Source organism: Mastomys coucha, unplaced genomic scaffold, assembly GCF_008632895.1.
Source record: "Mastomys coucha isolate ucsf_1 unplaced genomic scaffold, UCSF_Mcou_1 pScaffold14, whole genome shotgun sequence".
NCBI classification, from domain to species: Eukaryota; Metazoa; Chordata; class Mammalia; order Rodentia; family Muridae; genus Mastomys; species Mastomys coucha.
In genome coordinates, this window is record NW_022196896.1 from 95892974 (window position 1) to 95913248 (window position 20275).

General features: G+C 38.9%; 1 protein-coding gene across 5 annotated transcripts in view; it reads left to right on the forward strand.

The window, feature by feature from the left end:
• Spag16 (sperm associated antigen 16) overlaps positions 1-20275 on the forward strand; it is an 871212-nt gene that overhangs the window by 20856 nt on the left and 830081 nt on the right. For all 5 annotated transcript variants that reach the window (XM_031367840.1, XM_031367842.1, XM_031367843.1 and 2 more), the window contains exons 4-5: positions 3206-3324; positions 14803-14940. In XM_031367840.1, coding sequence (XP_031223700.1) covers positions 3206-3324; positions 14803-14940 — 257 coding nt within the window. The remainder of the gene's footprint in view (positions 1-3205; positions 3325-14802; positions 14941-20275) is intronic.

Here is a 20275-nt window from a genome sequence, read left to right on the forward strand (position 1 = left end):
TCAGAAATCCACCTGCCTCTGCCTCCCAAGTGCTGGGATTAAAGGTGTGTGCCACCACCGCCCGGCTTTTTAAAGGGACTATTCAGAAGTATGTCGATCCTTTTCTCCTGGATGCATTTTTCTATTAATATCCTTTACATTCTATGTAACATTTCCTGCTATGAAAGAGAACTAGGAAATAAATATACTACTGAGTTTTTATGGGCCCTCTTTCCCAACAATCAGCAAGTGAACTAGTGGTTTCTGAATAATGACTTGAAGACAGTGGCGGATTTACAGTTGTAGCTCTCTTGTCACTGTGACAGAATACTTGCTGCAAATAAACTAAGTGGGAAAACTTTTTTGCTTAGGATTTTAGAGGTGTCGAATATAGAAGGGAAGGCATGGTAGAACAGCTCACACGGTGGGGGGAAGGAAGCAAAGGGGAGCCCTGCTGGCAAGGGGCCAGGCCATGCTCAAAGCCCTCTAGGACATGCTTCCGGTGAACTCTGGCTTTAATTCAGGCCCTTCTTCCAAAGTACCACCCCCTCTCAACAGTCTACTCATCCATCTTGTATAGTTTTATTCTGTCAGTTAATAGACCATGTATTAGGGCAGATGGCTCATCATTATGCCGTCTCTGGAAACACCCTCAGGGCCTTTGGAAGAGCAGTCAGTGCTCTTAACCACTGAGCTATCTCTCTAGCCCCTATTTTTATTTTTATTTTTAAGTCATATACAATCCATGCCCCTGCTGCATTCTAAAATTCTAGAAGGCATCCATTTATTTCTGTATTAGTAACAGCAGAAAATGAAGCATTTCACAAATTATTACATATAGGTTGTGAAATTTGCAAAATAAAATGGATTCAAATTGAATCACCAAGTCATAACAAAAGATTTAAAATTAGGAAACCAAGGCCTCTAAGAACAAACTTTAAGAAGTCATCTACAGCAGATACACCCAACCATCGAGCTGAGCCTGGGGAATGAATGAGTTAGGGGAAGGACTGAAGGACCTGAAGGGGATTACAATTCCATAGGAAGAACAATATCAACTAACTGCACCACTCAGAGTTCTCATGGACTAAATCACCAACCAAAGAGTATACATTTAGGGCTCCAGGGCTCCTGATACATATGTAGCAAAGGATACCCTATCTGACATCAATAAGATGGGAGACCCTTGGTACTGTGGAGGTTTGATGCCCACGTGTGGGCAATGCTAGAGCATCCTAGAGGTGGGAGTGGGTGAGTGAGTGGAGGAGCACCCTCAAAGAGGCAAAGAGGAGAGGGAATATGGGGAGGGCATGGGGGTTTGTGGAGGGGTAATTGGGAGGGGAATATCATTTGTAGTGTAAACAAATAAAATGATTAATAAAAATAAAAAAAAGGAAAGACAAAAACTTTTTTTTTAATTAAAAAAAAAAAGTCATCATCAACATTAGTTCTTTGGAGTTTTGTTTTTTTCCTGTTCAGCCCAGAATGTTTCCAGAAATGTTGATGGGTGGGTTGGCTCCATTAGATGGTAACAAGGAAACTTTCATTTAAAAATGGGTTCTTTGTTTGCGTTGGTCTTCCTTCCTGATGATGAAATCCTAGGTATGCATGCCTGAAGAAGCCAGCAGCCTAGTTACCGCTTGGTTTGAAAATGTTTGTGTGAATGGCACCACGTGAAGACACTCACGAAGGGATGCTGGGTTAGTCAGTCATTAGTGGTGTTTCTGCTGGGCCTGTGGTTTGGGTGTGTGTGCATGCTGAGTCGATTTCCAGTGTCCGCACAGCATGGAAGCATTGCTTCCGAGATGCACAAAAGGAGTAGTGGATACTCATCTTAGAACACAATGAATTTTAGAAAAATTTCAAAAGCGCAAAGCTATATGGAAGATGAATGTGAATGTATCCTCTGAGGAGTTGCGTCCTAAAGGAGGGAGAGCAGTTATTTATAGTGTTGCAAGATCCCAAAATACAGTTAATGCTTGCAGATGTACAGCCACTAGGAAGGACTGCACATTTATAATCATCCACAGTCTTCTCTTCTAACAAACCTTTTTATATCTTGAAGTTGTGAACAGTCTTTTTATTTCACTATTTTTTTAAATGTTATTTTACAATTCATTCTCCATTGTATCTCATGCTCACCCAATTTCCACAGCTGGAGGAATAAATTCTCTAAAAATCTTTATGCATTTTTTTTAAAAAAAAAAAAGACTGCAAAACTGTGTTTGAACATTGATGTTTTGAATGTGAACACTGTACCCAAGGCTCTGAATGTCCTCCCTAAATGAAGGGGTGCCTTTTGCAGGGCTGTGTCAGTGATGGTAACATTTCTCAGCTCTGTAGTTGATCACAGGATATATAGGTGACTCAACATGGCTTTTACAGATATCTTTAAAAGACCTTACCAGGCTAAACTTGGTAATTCTGATAACTTCCCTTATAAAGCTCAGCTCATCTGTTTCCTCATAGTGGGGGATGTCTATGTCTTTTATGCTGACCTTTCACCCAGTGAATATGCTTTGTCTGCTCATAACTAATACCCATCAACTGCCATTAGTATATCTGAAATTTCCTATGAATGCAATGACCTCTTTACTATTATGTTAAATATTTTTGTTTCATAAGTAAGTCCTTTAAAAATGTAAACAAATAAATCAGATGACTTTTAAACACTTAAGATCGTTTTTTCACAGTATGTTTTGGGGATTTTTGTTTTCATCTTTTAAGAATTTAGAGTAAGAATTTTCATCTATCATCATTTCAAAATCTGAGTTTTTGCCTTGTGGTTATAGCCCAAATCCCACTCTTGCAGTGAAACCTTCCCTTACACCAGTTTTAGCAATGCTGCAGTACTCTACACACATACTTAGCTTATATGGGAATTTTCCTGTCTTCAAGACTCTGCCCTTACATTCCTAAATACTTACTGCTATTTGTCAGAGTGTGTGGGATATTCACATGTAAGCACAGATAACACCCGTACACACACACACACACACACACACACAACTAGTTGTCCATATTTTGACTCTATCCACTCAACTATTACATTGGGAATAAGAGATGTTTTGTTTCACCAATGCTTTATTCCTAGTCATTAAAATAGTCCCTGGTATATAATACTTGAGCAAAATAAGGTTAAAAAATAAGTAAGTGAAGGGTCTATTGTTCTCTTAATAAAAATATTGATGTTTATAGAATAAATAATTGCACATTTAAATTTCAGGGACAACAAACCATTCTTCCTTCAAGGCATGTAATGCAAGAAGCCATAGAAGATTTTCTCTGCAATTTCCTGATCAAAATGGGCATGACTAGAACTCTGGACTGCTTTCAGGCCGAATGGTAAACCACTTTGTAACGAAGTCATGCTCCGGAATGCTAGCAGCATTCACACGTATAAATTTAGATTTCTTAAAGAACCTTATGATAGTGAGTGCTTTAGTTTCTTTTCTTGTTGCTGTGATAAAATACAAAAGCATCTAAAGGAAGAAAAGCCTTATTTGGGGGTCGGTTTAAGGTACGTTATGTTACGTACACCCCCTTATGGTGGGGCCATCAAGCCCTCTGTTTACACTGTGACTGCAGTCAGGAAGCACGGACCATGCTTGCATGCCCGTGGTCAGCTCACCTTCTCTGTCCAGGATCCCCTGCTCTAGCAGGATTCTCTCACACCCACCAGAGATACAAATATTGACACGGAGACGTTTTAATATGTGAAAGCTTTGACCTTTTGGCTAGGATGGTATCCCAGCTACTCTAAACTTTACCAAACAGATCTTGGCTACTTCCTGCAGCTCTGCCTCTCTGCTCCACTCTGGTCTGTCAGTTTCCCTCCACGTCCACTGGTGGAATCTCCACTCTGCTTCTTCCAGCAGTGTCCCTCTCTCTGCACAGCTATGGGAGATCATATCCTTAATATAGCAAATCAGATACAATTCTTGCTTATCTTAGGCAGGTGAGGAATGAATATTTATAAAATATGAGACCAGTGACAGGCCATAGACATAACAATACCAAGCTCCTACCAGCATTTAGCTCTCTGCAGGTAAATAATTAAAAATCGAATATACAGAGACAAACCTTTACAAAATGTACTCCAACACCCTGTCCAGGTAATGGTCTGTCTATAATTAAGGTGGATCTTCCTGAATGAACAAAATCTAAATTAATGTACACAAGCATATGAAGAGGCCCATCTCCTAGGGGACTGTAGACTATGTCACATTTACAATTAACACCATCATTGTGAACTTATATATATGGATAGAAATTGTTCCAGTTTCCATGTTGAAACCACATTACTGACACACAACTCACAGAGGATCTTTCCCAACAAAACTTTTCAGTATTTTCAGCCACAGCCTTTTCAGTATTCAGCTTTAGCTTCTTTTCAAATGATCAAGGCAATGAAATATCCTCTGTAGTTTTATAGTAAAAAGTCATTTTTGAAATATTTTCCTCTTGGTTTTACATAATTTATACTGGTACCTTTTGTATTTAGATATTCCCCTAACACTATTACCTTTTTATTTATAGTGAAAATGGTTTTTTATCTATTTATACAGCTGACTGATTCTTATTCTCAAAATATTATTTGATTTGAAGCAAATTGAATTGAATTTTCAAATATTAACCCAATATAATGTTGTTGTTAAAACTAAACAAACTTTAGTGTTGATTGATTGTGAAAATCAGCAGGCATGCTATCTTTGTACATATATAATTATTTAATTATTTTTGGGTTCCTAACATTATTTTTACCAGACATTACATTATAGAAAGTGGAATTTATATAAAATACGCTTACAGAGTTTTGTGGCTGAATTCTAATTTTTAAAACTGTATCAGTGATACAATTTTATCTTTCATTTTTTTAGAATACTGAGAATATGTACCTAGAACTAATCCATTTTTGGTTTTTTCCCTTTTTTTCTTGTTTTTTCTTTTTTATTTATAAAAATTTTTAAAATTAGATATTTTCTTTATTTACAATTCAAGTTTCCACTCTGAAAAAAACCACTATTCTCTCCTCCCTCCCCCTGCTCACCAATCCACCCTCTCCCTCTTCCTGGCATTCCCCTACACTGGGGCATAGAGCCTTTATAGGACCAGAGGCCTCTCCTCCCATTGATGACTGACTAGGCCATACTCTGATACATATGCAGCTGGAGCCATTAGTCCCACCATGTCTACTCTTTGGTTGGTGGTTTAGTCCCTGGGAGCTCTGAGGGTACTGGTTAGTTCATATTGTTGTTCTTCCTATGGAACTGCAAACTTCTTCAGCTTCTTGGGTCCTTTCTCTAGCTCCTTCTTTGGGGACTTTGTGCTCAGTCCAATGGATGGCTGTGAGCCTCTACTTTTGTATTAGTCAGGAACTGTCAAAGCCTCTCAGGAGACAGCTACATCAGGCTCCTGTCAGCCAGCACTTGCTGGTATTCACAATAGTGTCTGGGTTTGATGATTGAATATGGGAAGGATTCCCAGGTGGGGCAGTCTCTGGATTGTCCTTCCTTCAGTCTCTGATTCATACTTCTCTGCAATTCCTTCCATGGGTATTTTATTCCCCCTTCTAAGAAGGATCGAAGTATCTACAAGTTGGTCTTTCTTCTTCTTGAATTTCTTGTGGGTTGTGGATTGTATCTTGGGTATTCCAAGATTCTGGGCTAATGCCCACTTATAAGTGAGTGCATACCATGTGTGTTCTTTTGTGATTGGGTTACCTTATTCAGGATGATGTTCTCCAGATTCATCCATTTCCCTAAGAATTTCATAAATTCATTATTTTTAATAGCTGAGTAGTACCCCATGGTGTAAATGTACTACAATTTCAGTATCCATTCCTCTGTTGAGGGACATCTGAGTTGTTTCCAGCTTCTAGCTATTATAAATAAGGCTGCTATGAACATAGTGGAGCATGTGTCCTTATTACATGTTGGAGCATCTTCTGGGTATATGCCCAGGAGTTGTATAACAGGGTCCTCTGGTATACCACGTCCAATTTCCGGAGGAACTGCCAAACTGATTTCCAGAGTGGTTGTACCAGCTTGCAATCCCACCAGCAATGAAGGAGTGTTCCTCTTTCTCCACAACCTCACCAACATGTACTGTCACCTGAGTTTTTCATCTTAGCCATTCTGACTGGTGTGAGGTGGAATTTCAGGATTGTTTTGATTTGCATTTCTCTGATGACTAAAGATGTTGAACATTTCTTTAGGTGCTTCTCGGTCATTCGGTATTCCTCAGTTGAAAACTCTTTCTTTAATTCTGTACCCCAGTTTTTAATAGGGTTATTTTGTTCTCTGGAGTCTAATTTCTTGAGTTCTTTGTAAATAATGGATATTAGCCCCTATCAGATGTAGGATTGGTAAAGATCTTTTCGCAATCTGTTGGTTGCCATTTTGTCCTATTGAAAGTTTCCTTTGCCTTACAGAAACTTTGCAATTTTATGAGGTTTTATTTGTCAATTCTTGATCTTAGAGCATAAGCTATTGGTGTTCTGTTCAGGAAATTTTCCCATGTGCCCATATGCTTGAGGTTCTTCCCCACTTTCTTTCTGTTAATTTCAGTGTATCTGGTTTTATGTGCAGGTCCTTGATGCACTTGAACTTGAGCTTTGTACAAAGATATGGGAATGGATTGATTTGCATTTTTCTACATGTTAACCACCAGTTGAGCCAGCACCATTTGTTGAAAACGCTGTCTTTTTTCCACTGGATGGTTTTAGGTCCTTTGTCAAAGATCAAGTAACCATATGTGTATGGTTCATTTCTGTGTCTTCAATTCTATTCCATTGATCCACTGCCTGTCACTGTACCAAAACCACGCAGCTTTTATCACAATTGCTCTGTAGTAAAGCTACAAGTCAGAGATTGTGATTCCACCAGAATCTTTTATTGTCGAGAATAGTTTTTGATATCCTAGGTTTTTTGTTATTCCAGATGAATTTGAAAATTGCTCTTTCTAAGTCTATGAAGAATTGAGTTGGAATTTTGATGGGGATTACATTGAATCTGTAGATTGCTTTCAGCGAGATGGCCATTTTTACTATATTAATCCTGCCAATCCATGAGCATGGAGATTTTTCCATCTTCTGAGATCTTCTTTGATTTCTTTCTTCAGAGACTTGAAGTTCTTGTCATATAGATCTTTCACTTGCTTGGTTAGAATCATACCAAGGTATTTTACATTATTTGTGCCTATTGTGAAGGGTGTAATTTCCCTAATTTCTTTTTCAGCCTCTTTATCCTTTGTGTAGAGAAAGGCCACTGATTTGCATGAGTTAATTTTATATCCAGCTTCTTTTCTGAAGTTGTTTATCAGGTTTAGGAGTTCTCTGGTGGAATTTTTGTGGTCATTTAAGTATACTGCCATATTATCTGCAAATAGTGATACTTTTACTTCTTCCTTTCCAATTTGTATTCCTTTGATCTCCTTTTGTTGTCTAATTGTTCTGGCTAGGACTTCAAGTATAATATTGAATAGGTAGGGAGAGAGTAGGCAGCCTTGTCTAATCCCTGATTTTAGTGGGATTGCTTCAAGTTTCTCTCCATTAAGTTTGATGTTGGCTACTGGTTTTTTGTATATTGCTTTTACTATTTTAGGTATGGCCTTGAATTCCTAATCTTCCTAAGACTTTTATCATGAAGGGCTGTTGAATTTTGTCAAATGCTTTCTCAGCATCTAGTGAGATGATCATATGTTTTTTTTTTCCTTTGTGCTCATTTATAAAGAGGATTATGTTGATGGATTTCTGCATATTGAACCATCCCTGCATTCCTGGGATGAAGCCTCCTTGATGATGGATGATTACTTAGATGTGTTCTTGGATTCGGTTTGCAAGAATTTTATTGAGTATTTTTACATCCATATTCATGAGGGAAATTGGTCAGAAGTTTCCTTTCTTTGTTAGATCTTTGTGTGGTTTAAGTATCAGAGTAATTGTGGCTTCATAGAAGGAATTGGGTCGAGTACCTTCTGTTTCTATTTTGTGATATAGTTTGAGGCATATTGCTATTAGGTCTTCTTTGAAGGTCTGATAGAATTATGCACTAAACCCATCTGGTTCTGGGCTTTTTTTGTTCAGAGACTATTAATGAGTTTTTCCATTTCTTTAGGGGATATGGGACTGTTCAGATCATTTATGTGATCCTGATTCAACTTTGGTACCTGGTATCTGTCTAGAAAATTGTCCATTTCATCCAGGTTTTCCAGTTTTGTTTAGTATAGGCTTTTGTAGTAGGATATCATGATTTTTTGGATTTCCTCGGTTTCTGTTGTTATGTATCCCTTTTCATTTCTGATTTTTATTAATTAGGACACTGTCTCTGTGCCCTTTAGTTAGTCTGGCTAAGGGTTTATCTATTGTTGATTTTTCTCAAAGAACCAGCTCCTGGTTTGGTTGATTCTTTGTATAGTTCTTTTTGTTTCCATTTGGTTGATTTCAGCCCTGAGTTTGATTATTTTCTGCCATCTATTCCTCTTAGGTAAATTTGCTTCTTTTTGTTCTAGAGCTTTTAGATGTGCTGTCAAACTGCTAGTGTATGCTCTCTCCAGTTTCTTTTTGGACTCAGAGCACTCAGAGCTATGAGTTTTCCTCTTAGGATTACTTTCATTTTATTGCATAAGATTGGTTATATTGTAGCTTCATTTTCATTAAACTCTAAAAAGTCTTTAATTTCTTTCTTTATTTCTTCCTTGACCAAGTTATCATAGAGTAGAGTGTTGTTCAGCTTCCACGTGTACGTGGACTTTCTATTTTTTTTTTATGTTGTTATTGAGGACCAGACTTAGTCCCTGGTGATCTGATAGGATGCATTGAATTATTTTTATCTGTTGAGGCCGGTTTTGTGACCCATTATATGGTTAATTTTGGAGAAGGTACCATAAGGTGCTGAGAAGAAGGTATATCCACTTGTTTTAGGATAAAATGTTCTGTAGATATCTATTAAATCCATTTGTTTCATAACTTCTGTTTCACTGTGTTTCTGTTTAGTTTCTGTTTCTATGATCTGTCCATTGCAGAGAGTAGAGTGTTGAAGTCTCCCACTATTATTGTGTGCAGTGCAATGTGTGCTTTGAGCTTTAGTAAAGTTTCTTTTATGAATGTGGATGCCCTCGCATTTGGGGCATAGATGTTCAGAATTGAGAGTCAAGCTTGGTAGATCATACCTTTGATGAGTATGAAGTATTCCTCCTTATCTTTTTTGATTACTTTAGGGTAAAAGTTGATTTTATTAGATATTAGAATGGCTACTACAGCTTTTTTCTTGGGACAATTGGCTTAGAAAATTGTTTTCCAGCCTTTTATTCTGAGGTAGTATCTGTCTTTGTCACTGAGATGGGTTTCCTGTATGCAACAAAATGTTGGGTCCTGTTTATGTAACCAGTCTGTTAGTCTATTTTTTTTATTGGGGAATTGAGTCCACTGATATTAAGAGATATTAAGGAAAGTAATTTTTGCTTCCTGTTATTTTATTAGAGTTGGAATTCTGTTCATGTGGCTATCTTCTTTTACTTTTGTTGAAAAATTACTTTCTTGCTTTTTCAGGGATGTAGTTCCCCTCCTTGTGTTGGTGTTTTCCATTTATTACCCTTTGAAGAGCTGGATTTGTGGAAAGATATTGTATAAATTTGGTTTTGTCATGAAATACCTTGGGTTCTCCATCTATGGTAATTGAGCATTTTGCTGGGTATAGTAACCTGGGCTGGCATTTATGTTCTTGTAGGGTCTGTATGACATCTGCCCAGGATCTTCTAGCTTTCATAGTCTTGAGTGAGAAGTCTGATGTAATTCTGGTAGGTCTGCCTTTATATGTTACTTGACCTTTGTCCCTCACTGCTTTTAATATTCTTTCTTTGTGCATTTGATGTTTTGATTATTATGTGACAGGAGGAATTCCTTTTCTGGTCCAAACTATTTGGAGTTCTGTAGTCTTCATGTATGTTCATGGCATCTCTTTATTTAGGTTAGGGAAATTTTCTTCTATAATTTTGTTGAAGATATTTACTGGCCCTTTAAGTTTGAAGTCTTCACTCTCTTCTATACCTTAAGTTTACTCTTCTCATCATGTCCTGAATTTCCTGCATGTTTTGGGTTAAGATCTTTTTGCATTTTGTGTTTTCTTTGACTGTTGTGTCAATGTTTTCTATGGTATCTTCTGCCCCTGAGATTCTCTGTTCTATCTCTTGTATTCTGTTGGTGATGCTTGCATCTATGACTCCTGACTTCTTTATTAGGTTTTGTATCTCCAGAGTTGTCTCTCTTTGTGATTTCTTAATTGTTTCTACTTCCATTTTTAGATCCTGTGTGATTTTGTTCAATTCCTGTACCTATTTGGTTGTGTTTTTCTGTAATTCTTTAATGGATTTTTGTGTTACCTCTTTAAGGGCTTCTACTTGTTTGCTCGTGTTCTCCTGTAATTCTTTAAGGGAATTTTTTGTTTCCTCTTTAAGGGCTCATACCTGTTTACCTGTGTTCTCCTGTATTTCTTTAGTGGAGTTATTTATATCCTTCTTAAATTCCTCTATTAGTATCATCTTATAGGATTTTACATCTGAATCTTGCTTTTGTGGTATGTTGGGTATCCAGGACTTTCTGTGGTGGAAGTACTAGGTTCTGATGATGCCAAATAGTCTTGGTTTCTGTTGTTATGATTTTTGGGTTTGCCTTTCACCATCTGGTAATCTCTGGTGTTAGATGTTTTTGCTGTCTCTGGCTGGAGCTTGCTCTTTCTGTTAGTCTGTAAGCCTGTGTCAGCAATCCTGGGAGATCAGCTCTCTCCTGAGTCCTGGGGTCAGAGCACCTGGAGACATGCTCTCCCCTGGCAGGAAAGGTGCACAGAGGGCTACAAAACAGCCCTACCTCCTGGGTGCAGATGGAGGCAAGAAAGACCCTGTCTCAGCTGCTCTGCTCTTTCTGCAACCTGTCCTCCTTGGCTGATCTTTTGTAGTTTTTTTTTTGTTTGTTTGTTTTTTTTAATTTTTGTGTATATTTGTATTGTATTGGCACTTCTCTCCTCCCAATCCCCTCATATCATCCAGATTTCTACTCAAACTTTCTTACTTTGACTGCACATATAATATAATGCATTTTATGAGAAGAATTCATTTTATGAGTTCTTGCTTGCTCTGGAGCTCATGCTGACCTTCTGTGCATAGCTCTTTTGTGTTATCCTCCCAAATACTCATGATTCAGCCAGTATTGGCTGAATGTGTTTTTATTGTAGAAAAACAAAACACAAAGAATATAGAATTGTTGTGAATTTGTGTTCTCTTGCAAATGTAGCACACAATACTGGCCTGTTGTTAGGAAAAACAGAAAATAAACTAACAGGAATCTGGGCAGTTCATTTGACTTATTTTCTTTCAATATTCAAACAATAAATTCAATAAGTCTTTTAAATCCAGTGTCAGAAAAGTATGATCTGGGAGCTACAACTCCCTTGCTTCTTGTTTTTATAAATAACATTTTACTGTGATTTCATGTACATATTGGAAATGACTGTATTCACGTTGACAAAGCAAATTTTAGTTAATCACAATGGTGTCCATGTGAATGGCAAAGAAGAAAGCATTTTTATAAGTTCTAAATTATAGTATTACAGATTTTCCAACAAAACTCCTCAAATTATTGTGTACAATACATGTATATATACTTTGTATTTTATATAATGACACATATAAGTGTATGTATGTCAATGTGGTAGAAATTTATCTGTGGAGCACTACAATGCTTCCACTGTAGGTCTGTTCAATGCTAGTCTGTGTTCTTTCAAAAGTACTGACATACAAAGTTAACTGACGGTTCAGGGGATAGATATTGCAATGAGAAAAGGGCAGTGTATGCCTGAAATCCCTCACCCCTCCATGTGCTGGACCACTCTCTATGAACATGTCCTATCACTCACACAGTCTGTGTCACGGACTTGGTGGTTTGTGTCACCATCACCCACTGACTCGAGCACAATGCCTTCTCCTGTTACTTTCTCCTTCTTTTCCAATCCTGGGTACAATTCAGTTTGGCCTCTGCTCCTATCATCGCATTGATGATAGAGTTGTGCTAAAAATTCTGTTGAGGGTATTAAGACACACAATTATTTATAGCATTTAATTACTAAATTAATTTGTACCAAGTGAAAGAGATTATAAATTAGTATATTCCTTTAATTGATGAGCAAAGATAAATACTGCAGCTTTTGACTAATAACATTTGGTGTACTGTAATGACTCTGTAAAAAATAAAAAAACACACTATTTAAATGTAAGTGGCATAAAATAATTAAAATGGTGATGTTTTCGACTAATTGCTTGAGAAATCATGTCCTATCATTTTTATTAGCACAGTCTGCTCTTACTTCTCCCAACAGCTGGATGTGGCAGGTAGCTGCTTCATTTCATGGATGAGGGCTTAGAGAGGATAGGAAATCTCTCTGAGGAAATGCCAGCAAGTCACAGCCAGTGGGAGAGTCAGCCGGGCCAGACTGATCTCCAGCTCCACTCTCCCAACTTCAATTCCTGGACAGAGCCTGGGGGAGCTTACGATGTGTCTTGATTTAGAGCTTAGATTTTGTCTGGTTTCCATTTTGTAATTACAAGGACACTACTAACTTCTTCCACTTGATGGCCTGGTTTGGCCTTCGTCTATTTCTGCACTGCAACCTTTCACAGTGATTTTCACATTGCCACTTCCACATCGCCACTTCCAGTGATAGTTCCAAGCTTCTGTCAGTATGCACTTCTTCCGTTAGCATTCACTTCTTCCCTCCTGGGACTTCTCTTCACTTGATGAGCCCTTGGCTTTCATACTTTTTCTTACTGCCTCAGTCTTAGATTCTTTTCACAGTGTTTGCTTTCTCCGCTCACCCCAATGGTGAAACACTGGAGTCTGTTATGAATCAGTTGCAGGCAATTTTTGTTGGTTGGTCACTTGATTATCTGAATTCGTCTGTTCTAGTGTCACAACTAAGGCAACATTTATATACAAATAAGGTGCGAGTTTAAATTGCCTGCCTTGACTTTCCCCTGAACTTTTTTTTTCTTATTTTCTTTATTTACATGTCATATGGTATCTCCTTTCCCCATTTACCCTCCAAAAGAAAAAAGAAAAAAGAAACAAAGCAAAGCAAAACAAAACAAAACAACAATAATCAAAAACAAAAACAAAACCACAAAAAGCCCTGTTCCCTGAACTTCTGACGTGCCTCTCCATGAATGCCTGCTAGGCTCACTGTATTTGATATGGGTGGAAACAATCCCTTGGTTTTTCCAAGTGCCTGGTTCCTACTGTCTTTGCTTCCACTGTGTTAATGGCTGTCTGTTACTGAGCCCCAGAACTGGACGCCATCATTGTTAACACCCGGCAGAGGATTCATTAGTGACTCCTGTTAGCGTTACCTTTCCCTCCTTAGAGCTGCTACTCTTTTTCACCTTGCTCAGCTGACCATCCTCCCTCTTTCAGGTTGTCATGTGTTTGTTCCTTCCGAGTCTGTTTCTTGAAGTAGATTTATCCTCTTGAAACATAAATTTGGTCACTGTATTTTTTTTCCTTTTACACCAAACATGCCCATGTGTCATCCTGATGCAGAGTCAAATCATTTTCCATATGGTGCCTCCTTGCATTGGTTCTGAGATTTTTTTTCAGCACCTCCTTTGTTCACTCTGTTGGCTCCAGTCCCACTATTGTACAGATCCTGGCTTTGTGCCTCTCCTGTAATGCTGAACATCAAGGTCGGTAAGATCAGGCATCCAGGTGCAAAGCAGAAGAGCAGTGGTGCCCTTCCCGCTGGGGCTATCTTGGCAGTCCCAAGCTAATTCTCTGGGTCAGTTGGAGGCAAGCACCGGGAAGTCCCAATCTAGCAGTTCCTGAAAATACCCTTAAGTGAGGGAAGCCCTTCAATTACTCTCTGGTATGCAAAACAGTTCTGTATTCTGTGAGACTGCCCTGAGAATTCCAACTATGTTTACAGTAGCAATAGTGCCTGCCCTCTGTTGCTAACTCTGAGGACACCCTGTCTGATAAGGCAGCTTCCTTGTGAGAAATTCCAAGCTAAAGACAACTTGGTAATAAATTAAGATATATTGTAATGCTGTGCTGGCCAGGGAACAACGCCCAATCTTAAGTTTTAGCCATTTACAACTCATTTCTTGGGGTACCTGTATGCCTGAATAAGAAGGCATGTTGACGATTGGAAAGACTAATCTGGAACAGGTCTGAGTTAGGAGATGCCAACGACTGACTGAATACCCAGGAGGCACAAACTCCCTTTGAAGTCATAACGCCTCTGGTCCATGATCAGGTTTTCAAGCCTGATACTACAGACTTTACTGGAGTAGACCAGTGGGGGTGGCACCTCTGCGTTTACTTTTTGTATTGGTGCTCAGGTGCTCATCTTCCATGGACCCACCTGGTGTCATCACGCCTTTCCCTCATGTCTCTGCTGGATTCTGTCACTCGCGATTGTCAGTCGTGGCTACTCTGTATAAAACAGGGCAAAACACCCGCCGCCTTACTCCTCTATTCTCTCTGCTTCCCGGAACTTATTACCATCTCTGCAGCACTGAAACGTCCATGAGCATAAGGATTAAGACAGTTTTGACATGTTTGCCAAGAGTTAGATGTGTGGAACATACATGTCCCATCACATTTTAAAAATCTAAATTCACGGATGTTCCATCTGAATGAGATATTAATATTTGTTTAAATTATAAACGGAATATAGCAACTAACTTCTGTCCAATTCCCCAAGGTTGACATTCTGCATTATACACAGTCATTTTTAAAGCAGGAAATGGAAATAAACTCTGTTGTTTGCTTTGTCCTAGGTATGAGTTAATACAGAAGAGAGGCACTGACCTTAGAGCGCTTGGTAATGTTCCAGATGTCTACAGCCAGGTGATGCTTCTAGAGACTGAGAACAAAAACTTGAGGAAAGAATTGAAACACTTCAAACAGGCAGCAGAGTACGTTAAGATCACAGTCCCCACCCCCCTTTTTTTTTTTTTTATTTAGGCTAAGTAAAACTAAAGATGGATTAGGATGATACACATGTAACCTACTCTGAGAAATTTAATTCTGGGCAACTGAATTATATTAAGTTCCGGTTGTATGGATGTGTAAAGCTTTCCAGGTGAGTTCATTGGGCAGGGAACTGGAACCCTTCTCAAGCACAGCTCACCAATGGAGTGGGACACAGGCATGTGTAGCAGATGGCGAGTTTGTTGCACAATGGGTTATTTTCTTATGCGTGTGATCATGTTTTGTGGTCTGTGAAATTTTCTCTTGTGTAGATAAGCTAGTTTCAGGAACAATAATGAAATTAATAGAAAGAGTGGAAGGGAGGAGCTAATGTGTTCTTCGTAACATAATTTCAGCATTTTAGAATCCTTCCCGATGAACAGTGTTCATTGAGCTTTTGCTCTGGTGGGACAGGCAGTGCACATATAAGGGTGGGAGGCACATGAACTTGTTAGGATGCTATGATTAAGTTTCCTGTAACCTTGATATTTTCTCTTTAATGATATCCCACTAGAAAGGAAGTATCCACACGATAGTCTTCCTCCCACCCTCTGCCATCCCCACCTATCACACTTTTGTTTTCCTAGTGTGCATGCACAACTTTGAAAGAAGTTCAGTGCTGTTGCTGTTGTAGTTACTAGCTTACTTTTCAGTCGAAATAAGTAATAACCTTTTTTGTTTGTTTGTTTGTTTTTTGTTTTTCAAGACAGGGTTTCTCTGTGTAGCCCTGGCTGTCCTGAAACTCACTCTGTAGACCATGCTGGCCTTGAACTCAGAAATCTGCCTGCCCCTGCCTCCCAAGTGCTGGGATTAAAAGCATGCGCCACCACTAATAACCTGTTATTTTTTTTTGTTCGGTTATTTTACTTATATTGTTATTAATATAGATTTTATTCTCAAAACTTAAAAGCAATCCCTGAAAGGGCCTTGCTTAGTTTGTAATGTCTAGGAACAGATGAGAGTTTCAACAACTATAAGTCTAAGTTTTCCACTCCTTTTGTCTCCCTAAAATTAAAATAAATGTTTATACCAGCCAACCTATTTCTGACCAAGAGCTGTGTGAGTGGCCTGAGATGAGGAGAGCACCTTCAGCTCTAGAGAGATCTCATGCTTTGTTCAGTGACCATTTAAAAACTTTGTTTTAAATAGTAAACAGATTTAAGAAGAATCTTTCTCTGTTAAGTACATCAACACAATAATTAGAATAATAGGGTCACAACTAATACAGAAGTAGAGGCTCACAGCCATCCATTGGATTGAGTACAGGGTCTCCAATGAAGGAACTGGAGAAAGGACCCAAGGAGCTAAAGGGGTTTGCAGCCCCTTAGGAGGAACAACAATATGAACTACCTAGTACCCCCCAGAGCTCCCGGGGACTAAACCACCAACAAAAGAGTACACATGGTGCGACTCATGGCTCCAGCTGCATATGTATCAGAGGATGGCCTAGTCGGTCATCTATAGGAGGAAAGGCCCTGATCCTGTGAAGGTCTATGCCCCAGTGTAGGGGAATACCAGGGCCAGGAAGAGAGGGTGGTTTGGTGAGAAGGGGAAGTGGGGAGGGGAAACTTGAAAAGAGGATATCACTTGAAATATAAATAAAGAAAATATCTAATAAAAATAAATTAAAAAAAGAATAATAGGGCCACCTTGTGAGAGCTCAATATTTTAATATATTATACACACACATACATACATATATACACATACACACATATACGCATATACACACACTAAAGAAATATAACGCTGTATTGCCAAGTGAAAGAAATATTTGATATAGCCTTTGCATTTAACAAATAGCGGTAAAATGACATAGTTTTCATGCTGCCTGCATAGATATCCTGTGCACCTGTAGGAGTGCTCTGCTAGTTACCCACACCTCATCTTTGCTCTGGAGAATTTTATGTTTTACAAAGTTCTGTATGGTCATCCACAAGAACATGTTGCTAGAACGATTGCTTTTGCCAGTGGCTTCTGTTTCTCGTTGGGCTTTTCTTGCTGCATCTCTGCTTGCTCTGACTTTGAGTGGACAGTTTGGCCAAAGGGAATTTGATGCAAGCTTTCCTTACAGTGCTGCCTGGAAGAGTTTCAGCCCTCATCTCCTTTGAGTTATTGCTTTCCTTTGCTAACTTGCTTTTGAGTAGACACAGACATTTTAGGCAATGTGTTAACTCAAGGAGTACTAAGTAACCATTGTTGATTACAGGGTATTTATTTAATACTATATTAAAAACTGCAATTAAAATTATGTAAGCTTTTATTCATGCAAATTGTTATTTTAATGTTAAAAGAAGCCATAATTAAAACTGGCATCACTTGAGTGAAATATTTCTTTGTATTTGTTGAACTGTCACAGTATAGTTTACCCTCAACAGTTTCTGGCTGTTGCTTGATTCTGTGGCTTGGTAATGTTTACAGTCTGGTGAGTGGAATAGCAAACTGGCTATTTACTTTCCTCCCCTTTTATGTCAATGTGAAAGAAAAGCCTCTGACCCTTAGAGGAGACTCAGTGCTTGCTAAGTGGGTCTTCTGTCTGATGTGGTTCTGAAGCACCTTCTGTTCAAGTAGTCCCCGGAGCATGTTTTACTGAAATAGTGTCAGAAAATCATGAATAAAGTTTTGCAAAGTATTCTCTAGAAACACAATTCATATATGTTTGTTCCAAAATATAATCTTTTGGAACCTAGGCCTTCCATAATCTATTTTTAATAGCAATATTTTTCTAATAGCAATTTGTGTTAAACATGAACTTCTTTTTGTGGAATTTGGATGAATGCTTACCTCCTTTATGATGAGGCTATTTCTTAAGGCTTGGAAAGCATAGATGTAAACTGATATTTAATAGGTGAAGAGAGGCAGCTTATAGATATGCCATGTGGCATCCTTGATCATACAGGTAGCATTTAATGGTGCATTGATTAAAGTGGGGGCTAGATCTGGCCAAATATGCATCTGTAACCCTGTGTGGTGGTGATGCTGGGGAGCTAAGAGGATTGCAGCAGCCTCATTACAGCCAGTCTAGCCAGGGTTCCCATAACACAAGACCAGATCTATAAGACTAAGGTGGAGAGAGAGAAGGACTTCCTCTGGTACCTGTGTGCCCACAACATTGCCATATAACACACATGACATGAAAGGCATACTGTGCAATACGAATAGTATAGTTAGTCTTCACTGACAGCATCAATGGCTGTAGAATGGCCGTGAAACACACCTTTTGTGACTTTGAGTGTTTCAAGAAAGATTTAACTGAGCAGAAAAGACCCTCATTTAATGTGGGTAGCCCCATCCTAGGAACTGGGATCCTGGACCGAATAAAGAGGAGGAAGTGAGCATTTATCTCCTACTGCTTCCTGTCTGTGCACACACTGTGACGAGCCACTCACATGCCTGCCCTCTTTTCTGCTCTGACCTCTAATACTATACCTGCAGACCTACCCCTGATAAACTCTTCCTTTCTTAGGGTGCTTTTGCTTGGTGTATTGTCACAGACAACAGAGGAATAACCAGTGTAGAACATGGGTACTGAGAGAGGAGTCCTTGCTGTGGTAAACCTGACCGTGTGGTGGTTAAGCTTTGGAAACCATTTGAAAACCATCGTGAGGAATGTGGAGGGTTTTGGAGCTGTGGCCCAAAGAAGGCCTAGAGTATGATCAGCAGAGATGAATGAGCAATTCTCTTGGGAGCTTCAAAGACCAGCATGCTGCAAGAAATACAGATAGTGGAGCAAAGCTTATGAGGTTTTCGAAGTCCAATGGGAACTTGCTAGAATCCGTTCATTTTACATTTTGGCAAAGAATCTTATTGTTTACTTCTGAATCCTAAGATCTTTAGAAACTGAATTGTGAAGTAATGGACTGATTTGTTTGGTAGAAGAAATCTTAAGACACTTTGCACTTCAGATGTGTCACTGCTGTCTGCTCTTGCTCAGGACTATAGTACAAGGAAAAATTACAGTGGTACATAGTTTAGTGAGGAAAGTGATGTGAGTTTAGAGTCGAAGGCAAAGTGAGTGATCTAGGTGTGCATCAGTCTGACGTTGTGGCATGACTTTTTCATACAGTTCATACTTGAGAACTATGTAATTTAGTTAAAATCTCAATCTTTTAAGGGAGTGTTTTTTTTTTCTGTTGGTTGGTATTCATGTCTACCCTCTGCTCTCTGCTGTATTCAGTCCATGGCGAATATGACGGCATCTGTAATTGTTAAAGGGGTTATCCTTATCAAAGAGAAATCTGTTCAATACGGGGACAAAAGAAAAGGTACCCCAAAGGCAAGACTTCATCCGCCACAGTTCCAGCTTATGAAAATACAAGCCCATTTGAAAGGAGAGACCCTTAATTAAGGAAGCTGCTAATGGTTTTCCTTTCTTTGAAAGAGCAACCAAAAAAACATGTTCCCCTAAAATTATCCTTGAAGAAATAAAAAGATGCTTATGAAAAAGGATCCAGGCTACGTTTTGACCTGGCACCAGAACTTGAAAACACCATCCATGTGGTGCTGTCTGTTCTTGTTCTTTTTGATATACACAAAAGGAAGATGGTCATAGAGGCTTTTTGCCAAGGTTTCAGAAAGTCATTAAGTCCAGGCAGTGTGTAGCAGAGGTATGTTTCCTGTAATGAGGCTCCGAGGGTCCGTTATGTGAAGATGGAAATGTGAATCCTATGTTGCAATGAAGAGCCTAGGTTGGTAGAGATGCCAGACAGCTCAGTATACACCAAGGACAACTTCAGGTATAGAGCAGACTTGCTCTAAATAAGAGGTCACTGTGCTACAGTTGGCAGTGCTGGAGAGATGGAGCTACATGAGACCATGGGAGCCCAGGTGAATTCATCCACAGTTCCAGATGCCAGATGTAGAATTGAAGGATTTGGTGTTTTACCTACTGAGCTTCCTTCTTGCTTTGATCTGGCTCTTCCCATCTTCCTATTATTCTCTTTTAGAGTGGGAGTGTTTATTATGTGCGGTTGTACATTGGAGGTCTGTAACTTGATTTTACATGGGCACACAGTTAAAAGATTGTCTTGAGTTTCAGAAGGAGTTTGGAGATTGCATTTTGAACAACATTGAGACTGTTTTAGGGTATGGGGACATTTAGAGATGTACTAAATTAACTTTGCATTGTATGATGAAAATAGGACTTTAGGGACCAGAGGTAGAGCATTCCAATCTAAAGTGATGAGCTCTGGTATCAGGCTGACCAGTGGGTGCAGTTGTGGTGGTTCCACTTCATTGCTAACTTTACTGGATTTGAATCATGATAGAACCACACATCTG